The 20,985-nt window shown below is 32.7% G+C and overlaps 1 protein-coding gene across 1 annotated transcript in view; it reads right to left on the bottom strand.

The window, feature by feature from the left end:
• Positions 1–20,094, bottom strand: part of LOC129289141 (protein ACCELERATED CELL DEATH 6-like) — a 45,856-nt gene extending 25,762 nt beyond the window's left edge. The window contains exons 1-4 of the mRNA XM_054925949.1: positions 19,368–20,094; positions 19,024–19,272; positions 18,731–18,978; positions 17,851–18,621 (exon numbers count right to left, since the gene is read on the bottom strand). Of these exons, the coding sequence (XP_054781924.1) occupies positions 17,851–18,621; positions 18,731–18,978; positions 19,024–19,272; positions 19,368–20,094 (1,995 nt within the window). The remainder of the gene's footprint in view (positions 1–17,850; positions 18,622–18,730; positions 18,979–19,023; positions 19,273–19,367) is intronic.
• Positions 20,095–20,985: the final 891 nt, after the last annotated feature.

The following is a 20,985-nucleotide window of genomic DNA, read 5'->3' as shown; positions in this document are numbered from 1 at the left end:
ATAAAAGGATGAAAGAAGATGGAAGAAGATGAAGAAAGAAGAGGAAAGAAATCAAGAAAAATGAAAAGACGTGCAAGTGAGGTGATGGATCATGGATGTATGCCAAATCTGACACACATGGGGAAAATTAAAAAAAAATACTAAAATAGTGTAGAGCTATGAAGGAAATTCAAAATTCAAAATATCAACATGTTCACATTTTCTAATACGTGTTGAGAGGATGATGCGTCAGCTATAAATAGGTACAAGTGTGTGTGTATATATATATATATATATTGTAAATTTCTTAAAAAGAAAAAAAAGAAAACATGCATTGTTTTTATCAAATATTTATTATTTACTATATAATAAAAATATATTATTTAAATTATGGTCAGTCTGATCTTGATTTGATTTCTGGTTCGACATGATTGAATCTTTGACCCTTGACTTTTAATCTCAGTCAGTTTAATGATTAGTTTAGTTTTCAGTATATTGAGGCTCAAAAGCCCTTCACCTAGTTGCTCGAGGTTTATGGCTCTTGCAATTGTAAAGCCTAGTACGTTTCCCTTGGTTTCTCCCCACACCGCCAGCTTATTTGTATGGTTAAACAGGGGGAGTCCTAATTGCTTGGTACGCCAAGGACGCCATGAAGGAACCCTTGACCACTATTCTCTCTTTTACAACACTAGCCGCCTCTGACACACCTATCCATGTTTTTGCTACCCTTGATGCCATCAAGACACCTAATCTTTTTGTGCTACTAATGTTTCTATTATCGCCACCTAGATAATAATTTTGCCATCAATCTCCCAAGTCTTGACAATTCATATTTCCTAACTAAAATCTATTATTTAACGAGTACAATTTCTAAGAGAAAGCGGCGTGGAATAGAGAAATGAAAAGGTAATTATAAAGAAATTAATTAAAACTAAGTTTACATGCATTTGATGAAAGATGACGGCAAACGAAATTATAGGAAAATGAATTGGCACTTATTTCCTTATTTGACGACGGTATCTTGGCACCGTAGTTGCTACCGATTCCTACAATCTTGCCACTTAAATTATTAGCTTGACATCTAATCTTTCTTAGTTAAATAAATTTATTGTTTACACTTATCAAAATGATATAAAGAAGTAGTATCGGCACAATAGTGTAGAAAATAAAGAATTATAAGGTCGATGGAAATTAAATACTTAAATTAAATTTCATCCTAATGTGGCATGGACAGTGATAGTATTTTAGATAAAATTAAAAGGGATGAAATTTCTTCATTTTGACTGAGGCATATAGGAAAGTAATGGACATATAATTTAATAAAATTATAATGTCAATGAAAAGTGATTTATAATGGAATTACAGTGAAGCAACATCCAAACAAACGACTATGAGTATCTAAAAGAATTATATATGAATTATTCCATAATGAGGTATCACATGCATGACTCTAATCGTATTAAGATGAAATTTGATTCTAATGTAGTATAGTATTAATTGTCAATTTAGGACCTTGGTAACTTGAGTGATAAATTTTAATACAAACAATCTCCTAAATTTTAATGCAGTCTGAAAATATATTTTAATAGTTCTTGTAGTCTCCTACATAAAGAATTTTGAATCATTTTAATCTTTAGTAACATAACCAAATAATTTACATAACATTAAAAAGTAAACTCACTACAAAATAATTTGCATTTAATCCCCATAGTTTTCTTTTCATCTAGTCCCTGTATTTCTAATCCATTTCCTAGCCTCTTTCCTCCTCAATCACTAAGATTCATTTAGTTTCTCCTCAAAGTCTTTGTGTAACTTAGGACCTATCATGAAAAACTCTACAATTACTAAGCATAGGTGCAAAATTCAGGATGTTACACGAGGCATTTTATTTATATTTATTCTTATTTTATGCATTATTTGGTTTAAAAAGGGAAAAAATACATATTAACCTAGGGTAAAATACCCACTTATCAGTGTGCAACTTGTAGGTCACCTCAGTGGCATTGTACTTATTGATTGGCTCTAGTCCACTAACATTTGATGCGCTGGGAACAAGAATTCTGTTAGACCAAATGGTATCAAAGTACTAAAACAACTGAGGTCTCATATCTTTAAGATCCAGACTCGTTAAAAAATACTATAGGACTTGAGAGGCGGCCTTTGAGATTCCAAGTACAGGTGTGAGCAATATTTTAACGCGTGGCTGCTGTCTAGCCAATAATTGTTAATTTTACCATGTCTGACGGTAAGTGTTATTTTATAAATACATCTATCGGGTAAAAGTTACGATCATAGAATATATCAAAGTCACGCATCAATTGGTTATATCGTAAATAAAAAATATACAAGATTGAAGCGAATTTTACCAAGATGTTAAAATTTTTTTGTTGTAACCTACATATTATAATTTTTAGGCATACTTAATACATGAAGTCTCACAACTACAAATTTTATCATATTTGATACATATATATTTGACGGTTATTGAAAAATCTGTTAAATAAGAAGAGACAGAAAATAAGAAAAACAATATTTGACGGTTATAACAAAAACCATCAAATATATGTATAAATATATTTAACGGTTATATATGAAACCATTAAACTTAAATTATAATATTTAAATTAGGTAATTTTCAAAAAAAAATTCTATAAGTTTGATGGTTAAATCATTAACCGTCAAATACAGTGACACAATATTTGATAGTTAAACTTGATAACTGTCAAACTTATACAATTTAAAATTAGCTCTGCCTTCATCATATCGCACGTTGCTTCTACAGAGAGAGCTAAACCAAACACCCAGAATGACTTTTTCTGAATCTCTTTGAAATTTCTTCTCCACCTAAATGTCTCTACTACGTCAATTCATCTGGAAGCATATTGATTTGTGAAGATCCCATTGTTCATCATCGTCCCCTAGCTTCTCCAAGCACAAAATCGCCCCCGTAATCAAAGCTTGGTGAAGAATCAAAGCCTTCACAAGCGATTAAGCTATTGCTCTGTGAAGAATCAAAGTATTCTTAATCTCTTACTCTGTCAACTTGGTGGAATCCATTCAAGCTATTTTGTTTTGCAATTTCATTCTGCATTGATCGAAGAAATTCCCAAGTGTGTTGAAGCTATTCATTCTTGTTTTTTGTTCAAATGGTTGAGGTTCGAATTGGTGACTATGGTAGCTATGGTTTTGTGATTGATACTTATACTGGATTACTTGCTTTACATTGATCATTTTCTTCTGTGGCTGGGTGCTCAATGAAAGCACGTTAATGTCATTTGCTTTTCTTTCCATGGATGCAAGCAAGGTGCTCGACATAATGCCTCTAAGAAATTGAAAATCACCCAAACACTCTTAGCCAAGAGAATTAGATTGGAATATTAATTATTATACCTAATTAGAGCATCTCTTTTAAAATTAGTCCTAGTACACATTCCTTATTGTTGTAAGAGCTAGATTTTTAGGTAGAGTCCAAAGATGAGGGGTCTGAATATGGCCTATATATCTATGAATCTAGCCTATACATACATACATACATACATACATACATACATACATACATATATATATATATATATATATCAAAATTAACGTTTATTTAGAGCATCTCTTTCAAGGAATGTCTATGAATATAGCTTATCTATCCACTATTATTATAATCCAAAGATGAGATATCATTATCTGGTAGTTCTTTAATTCCTATGTTAAGATAAAAATCAAGATTTGTTGAAAAGAAGAAAAAAATTGAGAGGCTACTGTTCTTGAAGTATTCCATTGGGCATAGATATATTTTGATTTACTGTTATTGGAATCTAAAGATATAATGAGAAAATGCATGCTTATACACATGACACTAGCTAGTTGTTTGACATTTTTTTGGCTTAACAGTCAAGTAAGAGAATAAAAATATTTCACATTTATTTTTATAGTTAACGTTAAGGAAATTGACTTGTTGTTGTTGAATTAAGTTTGATTAAACTATACAGGGATTGAATTTAATTCAAAGAGAGGATAAAATGCTTTGGAAACTTACAATTATAAGTTGTTATGCTACTAAAATTTTGTTAAATGTAACAAAATGTGTGGCTTTATTAAGTTTCAAATGTTTGAAATTATATTTTTGTGAATTTGGTTGTTATCATAACTAAGTAGGAGTGAATTAGATTATAAATTATGAAGTTTTATTACTTATTAGTAGATAGTGAAATTTTTACTAAAACTAAGTTCTTCAAATTAGTTTAAGTACTTGTAGTTAATAAAGTTTATTGAGGAATTATGTGTGAAAGCATGTGACTCATGATTCATTATTTGATTGATGAAGACCTAATATCAATGAGTCACTAATCACATTTTTCCTCAAAATGATTCTTTCTAGATTTGGAAGATGGACAAGGAATGGATGTCTTCCAATCGATTAATGAAGGAATACTTAAATGGGGTGAAAGAGTTTATTAAGTTTGTACTTGAGCACACAAATGATCATACTAATATGGTGTGCCCTTGTGTAAAATATTGTCTGATAAAGTGGGTTTATGCGTCTAAATTAGAAGATCATTTAGTATGTTATGGAATTGATCAGAGTTATAAGTGTTGGGACAAATATGGAGAGGCAAGAGATGCGAGCCGGGGTTATAGTAAGAGCTACTTATCACATGATTTTGACACAAATACTTATGAGGTTGATGAGGAAGACCATCTTGAAGAGATGACCAGGGCAATTGAAGAGGAACTGAAGGATTGTCCTGAAATGCTTGAGAGATAAAAAAGTAATTAAAGCCTTTGTATAGTGGTTGTACAAAGTTCACATCATTGTCAGGGGTGTTAAGTTTGTACAACTTCAAAGCAAGTAGCGATTAGAGTGATAAGAGCTTTAGTGAATTGATTGCACTTCTTAAAGTGATGCTATCCAAAGTGAATGAGCTTCCTATTAATACGTATCAAGCAAAACAAATGTGACATGTTATTGGCATGAGCTATGGGAAAATTCATGCTTACCCAAATGATTGTATATTATTTAGAAATGAATATGAATTATTAACTAAGTGTCCAAAATGTAAAGCATCATGCTTCAAAGATAATAGGAAAAGTCCAGAGAAGGCATTGTGGTATTTTTCTATTGTGCCTAGATTTAGACAATTGTATAGTAGCAAAGAAGATGCAAAAAATTTAACATGGCATATGGATGAGAGGATTAAAGATGGGAAATTACGGCATCCTACTGACTCTCCCTAATGGGGAAGGATTGATCATGAGTAGTTTGAATTTGGACAAGAGTCAAGGAACTTACGCCTTGTATTATCTACAGATAGAATGAATCACATAGGCTCCAAAGTAATACCCATAGCACTTGGCTAGTGATTTTGATAATTTACAATCTGCCTCTATGGTTATACGTGAAATGCAAATACATTATCCATGCTAAATTTAGGGCCAAAATAACTCAAAAATGACATAGACATGTATTTAGCTTCTTTAATTGAAGACTTCAAGTTATTGTGGGAGATAAGTGTTGAGGTGTATGATGGGTATATGGAAGAAAAATTTAATTTGAGAGCCTTGTTATTTGGTACCATAAATGACTTTCCAGCATACTATAATTTATCAGGGTATAATATAAAAGGGAAACTTGGATGCCCTATTTCTAAAAAAAAATACAGATTCAAATAGGTTAGAATATGGTATGAAGAATGCTTATATAGGGCATCATAGGAGGTTGCATCCAAGTCATTATTATCAAAAATTGAAGAAATGTTTTAATGGGAATTTAGAAGAATGTAGCCCGCCTTTAATATTGACTAGTGACCAATTATTTGAAAAGGTTACGAATTTGCATATCGAAATTTGGGAAACCTTTTTCAAAGCACCTTAGGACAAGTGGGTGGAAGAAAAAGTCTATTTTTTTCAAGCTACCATATTGGAAGGTCTTGTATGTTAGGCATTTTCTTGATGTGATGCACATCGAAAAAAAGTTTAAGATAGTGTTATTGGTATGTTACTTCATATTCCTAGAAAGACTAAAGATGGCATCAATGTAAGGTTAGACATGTTTTCATGGGGATATAAGGGAAGACTTAGCACCAAATGAGAAGGGCAGTCGCACCTTTATTTGTCTAGCAACTCACACATTGTCTAGAAAAGAAAAAATTTCTTTTTGTGAGTTTCTTGTTACAGTTAAAGTTCTAAAGGGTTACTCATCAAACATTAGAAACCTTGTGTCAATTAAAGACATAAAGCTAAAAGGTTTAAAATCTCATGACTGTTATGTTTTAATGAAAAATTTTATTTCAGTGGGATACGTTCTATTTTACCCAATAAGGTATAAGACACAATCACAAAATTATGCTTCTTCTTCAAATCCATTTGTAGTAAAGTTATTGACCCTAATAAATTGCCAAGTTATAAAGCCAAATTGTAAAAGCATTATGTGAGCTGGAGATATATTTCCCACCTGCTTTCTTTGACATAATGGTTTACCTAACCATTCACTTAGTAAAGGAGGTACAAATATGTGGCCCAGCTTATTTAAGATGGATGTATCATGTTCAGTGTTATATGAAGATATTAAAAGAATATGTCAAAAACCATAATCGACTTGAGGGTTGCATTATTGAATGGTATATCAGTGAAGAAGTGATTGAATTTTGTACTAAGTATTTAAAAATGTCAATTATATTGGGTTATCAGTATCTCAACACATAGGAAGGGAAGGTGGGGAAGAGATGATAGGAAAGAATGTAGTTACTGTCTCAAATTTATAGCGGGATCAAGCAAACTTTATGTGTTGCACAACTTAGAAGAGGTTCAAGAATTTATAGATAAGCACTTGGCTAAGCTTAAGAAGGATAATCCTAATAGGGGTGAAACTTGGTATGTAAAAGAACATAACAAGCAATTTGCATATTGGCTAAAAGAGCATATTCGCGATAAGTTGAACATGAATCTTGATTCTGTTTCTAAAAAGGTGAGATGGTTGGGTAGAGGTTCGAGCATGCAAGTAGCTTCTTATGCTAGCTATCTTATCAATGGATATACCTTCTATGCTAAAGAGCAAGATCGTCGAATCATAATGCAAAATAGTGGTGTCACTCTTGTTGCTCATGCGATACATGTAACTATCTCTAAAGACAATAACACAATATACACAAATATGTCGTATTTTAGGGTAATGGAGCATATTTGGGAGTTAGATTATGTAAAGTTTCAGATTCTAGTCTTCGGTTGCAAGTGGGTTGACCATAAAAATGGCTTTTTAATTGATGATAACTCAGGGTTGATACAGGTGAATCTAAACAAAGAAGAATATAAAGATAACCTTTCATCCTTGCTTCACAAGCTCGATAAGTGTTCTATGCTCTTGATCCTACTAAAACTAATTGTTCCATTATTTTATTGACAAATAAATTCATTAAAGACATGGATGATACTGTTGTTGAGGGTGATCCATTTTTAGTAACGTCACTTGAAAGTGATTTCACTAAAGGTGATGCCTTTTATGTAAGAAATGATCATACTAAAGGTATTTGGATATCAAAGAGAGGAAAAAAGAATTCCAGACCAAAGTAAGCAAGGAAAAGATCAAAATAGGATAAGAAAAAGGAAAAGACCAACTTAAACATGTGTGTTTTTATTTTGTAAATAATTATTTCTTGTGTTTATTTAATTATCACATATGGTTTTTATTTTCTAAATAACTTTACATGTATGTTTAGTAAATTTTGTAAATAATTATTTAATGTGTCTATTGATTTTCTAATTATGTGTGTTCTTGCATTTTATAGGTAAATGGCTCCCAAGAAAGGTAAACACAAACATAATGACCTCGATGTTCTCAAGGGTAGCCCTAGCATCAACCCCAGTAGTGGCCTAATGTTGTAGCTAGCGGTGATGCTCCTAGTGCTACTCCTAGTCTAATAATAAATAATGATCAGCTTTAGGAGCAGGCAACTAAGATTAGAAATGGTTTATTATTGATGATAAAAGTAAATAGATAAAAGATAACTGGACAAAAATATCTCTTCTAATGGAATACTAAAGGGCAACCGATTAAGGACAATAAATATAAATTCATCAGCTATATTGGAGCTATCACTAGAGCAAATGTGCCTATCACACTTAGAAATTGGAAGAAGGTAGACCAATCTACGAGGCAGTATATTTGGGAACAAGTAGAGGTATATTTGTTAACTTACCATTATGTAACTATTGTGCCCATAATAGTTTGTCAATTTACTAGTAATATGCTAATATTTGTAGTCAGCATTTATAATTGAGGCTAGTCGAAAGAAGTATGTCCTTTAAATAGCTGGGAGAGCAGTGCTTTCTTTTTGATATTTTGTGGGATCAAAATATATTAAAAGAGTGGGTGGAAACATTAGTTTCGAGGTCCCCACTTTAATTAGACCTTTGGTAACCAACAACAATGGGATGAATTTGTTACATCTCATTTTGAAAAATTTTAGGTGATTTTACTTTACCAATTGATTTTAAGTTTTTTCAAAATAATTGAGCCAACAAAATCAGGAGTTGGTTAAGAAAAATCCTTATCCTTTTAAAAAAGGGTGTGTGGGGTATTCAGGCATAGAGGAAAAGATGGTTTTTACTAATTACTAATATTTATTAGTTTTAAAATTAGTCCATATTTATTTATTATATTTGCTAATTGCTAATTCTTTTGCTATTGACATGTATAGATTGAGCGAGAAAGCATAGGAGTTAGTAGCATATCCTGCCATATTCTTTTCATAGAAGGCTGAACCAACAAAGAGGGTAACATTGCAGATGAGCATATTTAGGAGATAGCTATTAAATGTGTAAGTATCAATATTATTAATTTGACATAATAAATTTAATTTTTTCATTCAAACAAATAATTTAGGTTTTTCAATTTGTATCATATAGGCTGCAATCTCAGATAAAGTCTCAAAGGGTGAGCGTTCGAAGGATAAAGATATCTAGGGTCAGGCATTAGGTAATGTTGACCACCCCGGGCGCGTTAGGGGTGTTGGTTTTAGTGTCACCAGAAAGCAAGTATTTGGGACTACAAAGCCATCAAAAGTTACAATGCCTTCTTTAGTTGAGTTTAATGCACTAAAAGATGAGGTTGATTGGCTATATTGCCTAGTTGATGTGTTGCTCATGTCCTAGGGAAAGACATCCACTCTTATGGAAATTAGTCGCAACAATAAGAGAGACAATTACACCATAGCTCAGCCTTCTCATCCTAACCTTCTTGAGGTAATATTAATATTTTCTTTAGTTATATTCATTTTTGTATTAATAACTTATAACTGTTTCCATTGCTTTAGGGTGAAGCCGAATGTGAGTTTTTGGCAAACAATCCAGATCGCCATGTGGTTGCAATTGGTATAATATATAATGTTTGTCTAAAAGTTTCTTTAGACGATAACTATTAGCTGCCCATTCCCACCGAGGATGTGATAACTATAGGAGACGCATTGGGCACCTTTATTGTATAGCCCACTGCCCTTATAAGGCCGATATCTAATAAAGATAAGATACATATATATCACTTATAAAGCTAATCTCAAACAAAGATAAGGTATATATATAATAACTTTTGATCTTTAACTATCTTTGTTATATAGTCTGAGGAAAAAGACTTCCCCAACAAACAATTTACTAGCCATAAGTTAAAGATTATCACACCTCGCCTGCTTCAAAAGATGGAGCCCTGATTGTCACATAAATTCCTGACTTCATTAGGGGATATGCAAACATGCAAAGGAGTATTCATGATTTTATTGCTGTAAACGTCCCATTCGAACATGGCATGTATGACAGAGATCATACCAATCACATAATGCTCGAAGTGATAGATGAAGTACTCCACTATGGCATGATTAGCATGACCATCATGGATTTTTATTTAAGGTACTTCTTTTGCATAAGAGTAGTCATTATTTTTATAAATATATACTAATCTGTTTGATTTATTCATTTTAGTTTTCTCTATCATACACTTATCGTGCCTCACAACCTTACTAGGATGTTTGCCTTCATTTATCCTTATGACATTGCTGCTTTTCGTAAAATTAGGGACTCTGATCGTGAAGATCAAGCAAAGCGGCTGTGTGATTCATTTAAAGCTAGGACTACTAAAAAAGTAGGGAGATTATTCTTGATATCATATGTGTAAGGGTTAGTTATTTGTTATATTTAATGTGTTTTCTCAATTTTATTAACTATTTCAATTTATTAGATATTCTTTACAATTGTTAATTCTTTTAGGGATCATTGAATGTTGATTGCCCTCAATCTGGCTGAAGAAAAATATGAGAAATTGGCCATCTATGACTTGTGTTTTGCTAGCAGACAACTGGATAATCGTAAAGATATGATGAAATTAACCAAAAAGTAAGCCCATTAATTAAGTTCATACTTGTATTTTTTGATATTTCAAACTTACCAACTTTTGTGTTTTTAAGGCTGTGTTTTTGTACAACATGGATGAATCTTTAACTGTTCTCAGGTTCAACCCATTTGACCAATTGTTCACATAGACAGTAATAAGGGTACGTGTTTAAACATTAATTATTCAAGTATTTATTAATAATTATTCAATAATTTAATCTGTTTTGTTTGTTTTTTTTAAAGTGCCCGTGTCAAAGACTAGATTCAATGGACTGTGGATATTGTGTGATGAGATTCATTAGGGATATCGTCACTCACACCAAGACTTCAATCCCTACTAAGGTTCATATTTAATTTAAATATACATTTTATATATGGCAAAATTTCATTAGTTAGCTAATTAACTTTAATATGGTTATAATTTAAATTGCAGTATTATGATGATACTTATTGTGAAGAATTTGAGGATGCTCACATCAATGAAGTCGTGGAAGAGTAGTGCCAATAGATATTTCAACTATGGATCATGAAAAATTCATGCATTTAATGAGTGCACATTTGGTCTAGCTTGAAGGCAAAAAGAATGTGGCTTAGGAAAGAATTATTGTTTCATTTTTTTGGATAGAATTGTGAGTTAGGATTAATATTTGCAACTTTTTTGTTTATAATTAATGTGTACTGTGTATGTGTATATATATACATGTTCTTTTAATTTTGAAAGAATGTTGTTGATGATAATATATATTTGCTAGATCGTCTGGATTATGAAATGTCAATTTTGTTGTATGGGGCTGCTTAAAATGTAGCTTCCATATAAAAAAATCTACAACATATTTGACGGTGATTTTGATAACCATCAAATATGTACATATATTTGACAGTTATCTAATATAACCATCAAATATAGTTAGCAATATTTGACGGTTCTCATATATAATCATCAAATATGACCTTGTTTTTCATTCAAAGCTTGAGTTCTAGTACCTTATACTTGACGGTTATTAAGAACCGTCAAGTATAATGACACATTTGATAGTTAAAATAACCGTCAAGTATATGGAGCTCATAAATGACAGGGGCTTATTTAAAGGTTTGTAACTATCAAATATATAGAAAAATAACCATCAAATATGCATAATTCTGTAGTAGTGTCTAACATGATATAAATTAGGACAATCATGATCAAAAGTGTGAAATCCGTAATAGAAGAAATAATATTGAATTAAATATTAAATTGTGAAAGAAAATGATGAAGATAATATGAATATTAAAAAATGAACATGAAAATTGAAAATGATTATGAAGATAATATGAAGTTTAAAAATGAATATGAAAATTATATAACCTGAGGCCTATCTATTTGCTTAAACTAATGTAAGAGAAATTTAAAACTAGAATATTAGGATCAGTTACAAGCAAAGCTTCTAACTAGACCATCAATCTCTCTTTTTGCATGTATATATTCCAATATTTCTAAACATACAATCAAAATGCTTTATCACAAATTTTAATTTTATTAAAATTTTTGGGTCATTACAATACTCTATAACTCCACCTCGTCTACAAGTTGCACCCTCCGAGGATGTCCTATCAATTAAGGGGCAACTTGTATCTGTTTGTTATAAGTTTTGCAAAGATTCATTATTATTAAGAATACAAATGACTAGCCCATACTGCAATCCAAGATTAATAAGAAGCCCAAGAAGTAGAAGGCTAGCAATCAGTCCAAGTCATAAATCCCCTTGTAATTATTATAGGATTTTTTTTGTAATATTCTTTATTCATGTTTAAAATACTATAGAACCTATGACGTGTACACTGTTGTAACTAACTCTTGTACTATATAATGAGTATTAGCCAGTCATGCTGCTCACGTTGAGTAAGCCTTCAGATTCTTTCTTCTATAATTTTTGATTTGGTATTAGAGCAGTATAGCATCCATGGCGACCTTCCCTATTCTCTCCACCTCTACTTCACCTCTATATCATTCTTCTTCATCTTTATCTTCCTTTTATCCACTTCTCCTTTATTTTCTTCAACCATTTTAGCTCATTCCACCTCTCTTATCACTACTCATATTGTCTCACCTTCTATTTCCCCTTCAACGCCTTCCTCTACTACTGTGTAAACTAAAACTATCCCACTCCTCAATAGCCTAAATCAGGTAGGATCAGTCAAGTTAGACAGGTCTAATAATTTGCTATAGCATAATTTTGTTCTCTCTATCCTTCAAGGTCATAAACTTGAAGGTTTTATTATCAGGATAACACAATGTCCACCAGAGTTCAATTCTGATGGAAATGACATTATCGGTAATCCTACATTTGATAATTGACAAGCTACTAATCAGTTAATATATGGCTGGCTTTTGGGTTCTACTACTCTTGACATTTCCATGTAAGTGCTACATTGTCAAACAACGAAAGAGATTTAGAAAGCAGTCATAGATCTCACATGTTCTAATACTCACTCTCGCATTACATTGATAAAGACAAAGTTTCAATGTACTAGGAAAGGCTCCATGAAATGAAAGAATATTTGATCAAAATGAAGACCCTATCAGATCATATGACACTTAGGTATCCATTTCCCTTATCTGAACTTGTTATGCAAACTTTAGCAAGTTTGGATGTAGAGTATACTCCAATGGTAGTTCATCTACTTGATAAACCTAACCTCTCCTGGATTGATTTGCATTTTTATTTATTGAACTATGAACGTCATCTTGAACACCTAAATAGTGTTCAGTTAGTTGGTATAGCTTTGGCTCATTTGAGTTTTTGGACTCATCGCTCTTCTTCTAGTAATTCTTAAGGATCTCAAGGTTTATGATCTTAGTTGCGTGGTTCTGGTCATGGATGCGGAAGCAAAGGATGAGGATGTAATGCATGTAATGGAAAATTTTGTCATTTTTGTACTCGTGCTGGTCATGACATTGCTAATTGTTTTTATAGATTTGATCATAACCATCATAATAATAGTGTTTCATCAAATATTACTACCTATTATACTACTTCAGACACAATTCAGGACCTAGCTTGGTACTTAGATAGTATGCTTCTTACATGTCACACATCAAAATGTCCTCGCTGATATGAATTCTTAATTAAATGGAGGTATACTAACAATTGGTAATGGTGTTGGGTTTTTAGTAGTTGGTCATGCTACTTACACTCTGAATTATGATAATACTCAACTATTAATGAAAGATATACTTATGGTGCCTTCAATCTAGAAAAATTTGATTAGTGTTTTTTAGCTTGTTCTTGATAATGATATACTTATTCAATTTTTTGCTGATATGTGTAATGTGAAGGAACTGAAAACGGGACGCGTCCTTCTTAGAGGCAAATGGTATGATGGCTTATATAAAATTGATGGTATTCCTTAAGTTTATGATGCTTCTAATAAACCTCCCATAGCCTTGCTTGCTGCTTTAGAAACTTGGTATAGACATTTAGGCCATACATTGTGTAAAGTTGTTAAAGAAGTTTTGCGAAGTTGTAATATCTCCTTTAACAGTAAAGACAATTTTAAATTTTGTAATGCTTGTTAGTTTAGTAAAATGCACAAGTTACCTTTCCAATCTTTTGAATCCAGAGCTAAAGCACCACTTGATTTAATGTTTATTGATTTATGATGGCTAGATCATGTTGCTTTAAAATCTGGATTTAAGTATTAATATATTAGTTTTGTTGATGATTTTAGCCATTTTACATGGCTGTATCCTCTTCGTTTTAAGGGAGAGGCTCTTTCAGCTTTTCTACAATTTTAGAAACTTATAGAAAATTAGTTTGATAAAAAGATTAAAGCTCTTCAAAGCGACTAGAGAGGATAGTTTAAAAGTTTTTCATCAATTTTGACTGATTCTGGGATTGTATTTCGTCACCCTTGTCCTCATACATCAGAACAAAATGGACGTGTGAAAAGAAAACATCATCACAAAGTTGAAATGGGATTAAGAATGTTAGCTCAAGCTTCATTGCCTTTACATTTTTTGTGGGAAGCATTTATGAATGCTATTTATGTGATTAATAGGGTAACGACTCTAGTATTAGATTAGAAATCTTCGTTTGAAGTTTTATTTGGTTCTAAACCAAACCATAGTGGTTTTAAGATTTTTGGCTCTGCTTGTTTTCCATGTCTACGACCATATAATAAACATAAAATGGAGTTTCATTCAGAGAGATGTATATATTTGGGTCTTAATCCTTCACATAAGTGATTTAAGTATTTAAGTCCCTCTAGTCATGTTTTCATCTCTTGGCACGTTGTTTTTAATGAAAATGACTTTCCTTATACAGGCACCATAGCATTATCTTCTTCTTCTCCAAAACAAAATGTTAGTTCTTCGTCTCAAGCATGGCTTCCTCATCTTTGTCCTGGACAAATTGAAACAGTCTCAATAGACTTTTTCATGTAATGTCGAAGACAGCACTGTTTCATTAACACCAATGATGTCATTTCATGATAACAAAGTATCTCATCCTTATACTAAATCTCTATACGTCATTTTTAGTTTAGCCCATATCAATACAGACTTGGTTCCTGAGGCCTAACACTTACTATCCCTCAAGTCAACAAGTCTTAGTCCAGAGGTTGAATATAGTTTAAATACTCGAGACTCTCTTGTTATTAGGAGTCCGCCTTCTATCTCTAGTCCAACTACTAATAATTCTTTATCGTCTCTTGCTGTATTTATGAATGATCATCCCATGATGACACGTGACAAGCATGGTGTCGTTCAACCAAAAAGGCCTCATGTTGGTCTTGTTCAATATGATCCTAAGAGATTATGTATTGAACTAGGCTTAATAATAGAAGTTCTTGTACTTGATTACCAGCATCAAGCTATGTCAGATGAGTATGCTACTTTACTTAAAAATAATACCATGGATTTAGTTCCCTTTAATCCTACTTTCAATGTTGTTAGGTGTCATTGGGTGTATAAGACCAAGTTCAAGCCAGACAATACTATAGATTGATACAAAGCTCATCTCGTGGGTGAAAGGCTATCTTTAAGAACTTGGGATAGATTTGATGAAACTTATAGTCTAGTTATTAAGCCATCCATAGTATGCATCATTCTTATAATTGCAGTTTCAAAACATTGGGATATCAGACAACTTGATATTAATAATGCATTTCGAAATGGTGTCCTTACAGAGACTGTTTACATGGCTCAACCCATATGTTTTGTGGATTCTACTAGACCCAATCATGTTTGTCGTCTTAGGAAAGCATTATATGGTTTAAAATAAGCTCCACGAGCTTGGTTTGATTGTCTTTGATCTACACTGCTGTCTTGGGAATTTTATAATAGTAAGAGTGATACTTCTTTGTTTTTCTTTCAAAATGGAGATCAAGTTCTTCTTATTCTTATTTATGTCAATGACATACTTGTTACTGGAAATAATTCAAGTAGTATTCAGATGTCTGTTACTAAGTTGAATGACATGTTCTCTTTAAAAGACATAGGCCCAATTCACTATTTTCTTGGAATAGAGATTACCTATGATGACTTTGGTTTCTATTTAAATTAGAGTAAATATATTTTAAACTTGCTTAGTAGATGGCATATGAATAAAGCTTCTTCATGTAAGACTCCAAGGGTACCAAGACAATCATTATCAAAGTTTGATAGTACTCTATAATATTTGGCTTATATGCATCCTGACATTTCCTTTGTTGTCAGTAAGTTAAGTCAATTTTTATCTGCACTAACTCTTCTTCATTGGCAAGCGATTAAACGTTTATTGCGATATTTACAAGGGACACTTCATGTTGGTCTTCATATTAAAGGATCTGAATATCTTGATTTAATGGCTTATTTAGATGCTGACTGGGCTGTATGCCTAGATGATTGATGATCTACTGATGGCTATCTTGTTTTCTTAAGTAATGCATTGGTTTCCTAGTCCTCTAAGAAGCAGATGGTGGTCGCACGTTTGAGTGTTGAATCACAGTACTGTTCTCTAGCTCACACAACATTTGAACTTGTGTGGCTTCGATCTTTGATGGGAGACCTTGGTCTAGTGTTCTTTTCTCCTTCAATTATTTGGTGTGATAACTTGAGTGCATCTGCCTTAGCTTCAAACCCTATTTTTCATGCTCATACAAAAGCACATAGAGATTGATACTCATTTTGTTAGTGATTTGGTGTTGCGTAAACGTATTACTATTTGGTTCATCCCAGTTGAACATCAGCTGGCTGATGTACTTACAAAACCATTATCCTCTTGTCATTTTATCTTTTTACGTGACAAACTTAGGTTAATTACCTCTGATTTGTGAGGGGATGTTAAGAATACAAATGACCAACCTATACTGCAGTCCAAGATTAATAAGAAGCCCAAAAAGCAAAAGGCTAGCAGTCGGTCGAAGTCATAAATCCCGTTGTAATTATTATAGGATTTTTCTATAGTATTCTTTATTCATGTTCAGAATACTATAGAACCTATGATGTGTACACTGTTGTAACTAACTCTTGTACTTTTAGCCAGTTGTGCCACTCACATTGAGTGAGGCTTCAGATTCTTTCTTCTATAATTCTTGATTATTATAATCAAATTTGCCCTTTACAATTTACATGACTTAGTTCTTTGCTACATGAGATTTTGTCATGTTGACCAAATAAGCAAAGTTGTTAAAAATAAATCAAATATAAATTACATTCTCCAGAAGTCATGCATAATAAGATTCATTAAGGTCACTTTTGCTTACTAGAATAAAATGGAATGGAATAGATTAAAAAAATAAATTTAAAAAATAAGATGATCAAAGGAGATAGATGAGCTCATTCATAAAGGGGCGGAGTAATTTAGCTCATGGGGTTGAGAATCATGATTATTGAGATTTTTAGAGGGTTTGATAATTTTTACATTTGTATTATATATTAATAAGTTTTATAATGCTTACCATGAGGAGAAGGGCGATTTAGTTTATTTTTGTCTCAATTTTTTCAATCTATCGCATTCTATTTTATTCTAGTAAGCAAACATGACCTAATAATTTATAGAATTACACAAGAAAATGTATCTACTTAATTTTAAAATGATAAATAAGAAAAATTCCTAAAGATATTAATCACTCTCAAACCAGAACAACAGTAATGTATCAAACCAATATAACATTCAGCCAAATAACTAACATTTTATATATATCTTCAATTGTCTCATCTCTTCAAAGTTGGGTGAAATTGGAGACACATGCATCCGCGTCGTATTGCATATTCTGCAATTTACAATAATAAAAAAGTAGCAATCAATCTCTTATAACATATATAAGCCCAAATAGTAAAAGATATACTATCAATCAATTCTGATTAACTTCAACTGTTACAAAAAAAAAAAGTTTTCCACTGTCCACAGTAATGGAACTGAGATTAACTGCAAGCTCAACTCTCGTCGCACTTACTTGCTGCTGTTCTGACCAAGTGCAGTTTTGCAATACCATCTTATACTATGAGGAGGTGGATCCATTATAAAACAAAGCATTAATTACCTGATTACTAGAAAGCCTTCGACTAGGTTGTACAATACCAGGGTGATCATCAGCACAAAGGACACTAGGTGACATATGGTTCATCTCTTGCGTGGCTTTGACTGTGTTGGGTACCATATCTTCATCGTTTTGATGGATTTCACCAGCATCATAAACTATATTATCCTTACCCCCATAAAATAAAATAATAATAATCCAAAGAAGAAGTTCTCCAACTCGACGTAATATAGGAATGTGAATTCCAAGATGAAACCATGCTAAAATGCGAAGAAATAGTACCAGGAAAATGAAGATGATTGCAATGACACTTGTAAGATACGTAAGCAAGGAGTTATTGCTGACAACCAAACGTATGGCAGCCATAAACGCCACTGGCATGGTTACAAGAGCCACTTGGACAAAACCTCTGGAGATATAATACGTTCGCTCTGAAAATCGACGATCACCCAGATGCCTATAAAGAAGAATAATAGAACCGATGGTGGAGCAATACATAGCAATTGTGTTGAAAGCCATAAATATTTTGAACAGGGTTTGACAAGTCAACACTGCCATGCCTCTTTCTTTAGGGACTGCGTCATCCGAATTGTATACCCCACCTGGTACTGTGAAACCAGCTGCAAATGTCACTGTGGCTACCAGTACGGCCACTATTATGAGTGTGTTGGCCCCATCATTCACATTCCATTCTTTATTGTCTACATGTTTTTCTCTCGGCTTATTTTTTTTGAGCGAGGCACCAGCAAATTTTAAAATCTTAGATGCAAAATACTGCAAGATGATCAAATTAAACAAGTACAATTTTACATGAAATCAAAACCTGTTGGTAAATAATATATTAATAAAACATAATGGATATATAGATATTTCTACATAATACCTCTGTACGAGTCTTTGGAATTTTACTCTGCCATTCGACAATATCATGAGCTGTTAAGCCACGGTTATTTACAAGGTTCACATTCATCCTTTTGTCTCGTGATAGATGGAATAGAGTCCAAAGGTACAACTTTCTTGCTGCCAGATGCAGCGGGGTATCTCCATTTAAGTCTTTCTCATTCACACTTTCTGAAGATACCTTCGAGTGGTTCAACAGGTATTTTACCATCTCGTTTTGTCCTCTCATTGCTGCAACGTGAAGAATGTTTCAACCTTCATTATTGAGCCAAAAACTGGTACAAGGTCCTTGTTTGCGCAGCAATTCTTCAACCACCTGAACATGGCCCTGACCACAAGCAACGTGAATTGGAAGATTATTTTGTGAGTTTCGTTGAAATAATGGGACAAGGGTGGATTCCTTTAAAAGTTCACGAACACCTTCCACATAACCAGCGTATGCTGCGTAATGAAGGGGCGTGTTTTCATTTTCATCTTTGAGGAACTTCAGCTCTTTTTTGTTGTCTAGTATCTCCTTCACAAAAGCTACGCATAAAAGAAGACACGTTTAATATATAAATGAAAGTGGATCAAACAGAAAAGTACAACATATTGATCAGTTAATTTGGCATCACACGTACCAATATTGCGTTCTGATATGGCGGCATGAAGTGGAGAGTTTCCACGGCTCTTATGAATGACCCGGTCTGATGGAAATGGAATCTGCAAGAGATGACGAAGAATTGCAACATCCCCAATTTGGACTGCCAAGTATATTGGTGACTCAGTTGGGTGAGTGTCCCAATAGAGTGGCCAAGTACTGTCACTTTGCTCACTTAAAAGGAAATCAAACCCCTCAAAATATTTGCTAAGAATAGCTTCGTGCAAAGCTGTATGCACAACCTTATTGGGTAACATAATAAAGTTATCCTTACTGCTAGCATCATCAAATTTGGACAAGATAACTCTCATCACCCCAATATTCTTAGCTCTAGCGGCAACATGAAGCGCTGTGTCTTTTCTGTTGTTTGTCACAATTAGCAAAAAATTATTATCAACAAGCAGCTCTGCGATACTAATTGCTCCATGCTCAGCTGCAACATGAAGCAACGAATCACCCGTGGGAGTGGCTTGATTTAAGACGGTGGAACAATCAAGTTGTTTTTCCGTGCATACTCTCTCCAAGACGTCTAGAAATTTACTTACATCTCCATTCTCATCACGAACAGCATCGTACAGCTCATAACTCATGGTGTCATCAATAACAGCAACTCGAACATGATTGACTGATGAACTAAACTGCTTCTTCAACAGTTCCTCCAGCCTTCCATAGGAAGGCGCCTTCCAGTTTGAATCATTCGGTCTCATAGGAATTTTCAAATGATACAGATTTCTAATTGTAATTAGCCCCTCAATCAAGTTCAAACCGAAATGTCGGAGCTTTTGATTGATACTTTAGTTCATCTTAATTTCGGCAGAAAGAGAAACTTTATACATGCATTAACAACTCAAGTGGATGCAGCTACGGACAAGCTGGACGGAGAGGTTTTTATGTACTCCGTTGTTAATTATTTATTTCTGATAAAAAGATGTAGGATTTTACATACAATAAAGCATATTTTTGCCAAAGATGTTTATAGGAGTATATTCAAATTACTTATTTAAAAAACAATCATTTAAACAGATAAATAATTATATGTATTAAAAAGGAGCAAAGTTTGAAATACTTTTGTAATTAACTAACCACCCACTTTTCTTTACAGGTGTACGTTGATTAAAATGGTCTCACAGTATGGAAGACAGAGAAATGAAGCTTTCAACCACCATGTGAAGTCAGCAGTCAACATATAAAATACAAACTCTATACAAAGTGCAAGTCATTGATTGGATAATAGAAAGGACAAAAAAATGTGTGGATCTTATATTTGGAAAGGGAAAAAGACAAGGCGCATGTCCTATCGTGCGGTTTGGATATGGGAGAATGACATATAAATCTTGAGAGGATTAAGTAATTTAAATTAGATCAGATCAATTTCAAAGTGTGAAATTTTGAGGATTTGAAAATTTCACTTTCAATTTTACAACTTTATTGTGATGGATTTATAACTTATTTTTTAAATTCTAACACAGTTGACAAATAAACAATTTTATTTTTTCTATTAAAATTTGAAACTCAAGTTGCCAATTTATCATAATAAAATTATAAAATTGATCAGAGCTAAACTTGTAAATTTCTAAAATTTAACACTTTAAAATTGA

Source organism: Prosopis cineraria, unplaced genomic scaffold (genome assembly GCF_029017545.1).
Source record: "Prosopis cineraria cultivar Desert tree isolate PC_DT_omini unplaced genomic scaffold, ASM2901754v1 PC12, whole genome shotgun sequence".
Taxonomy (NCBI): domain Eukaryota; kingdom Viridiplantae; phylum Streptophyta; class Magnoliopsida; order Fabales; family Fabaceae; genus Prosopis; species Prosopis cineraria.
This window is presented reverse-complemented; position numbering and strand designations above follow the sequence as displayed.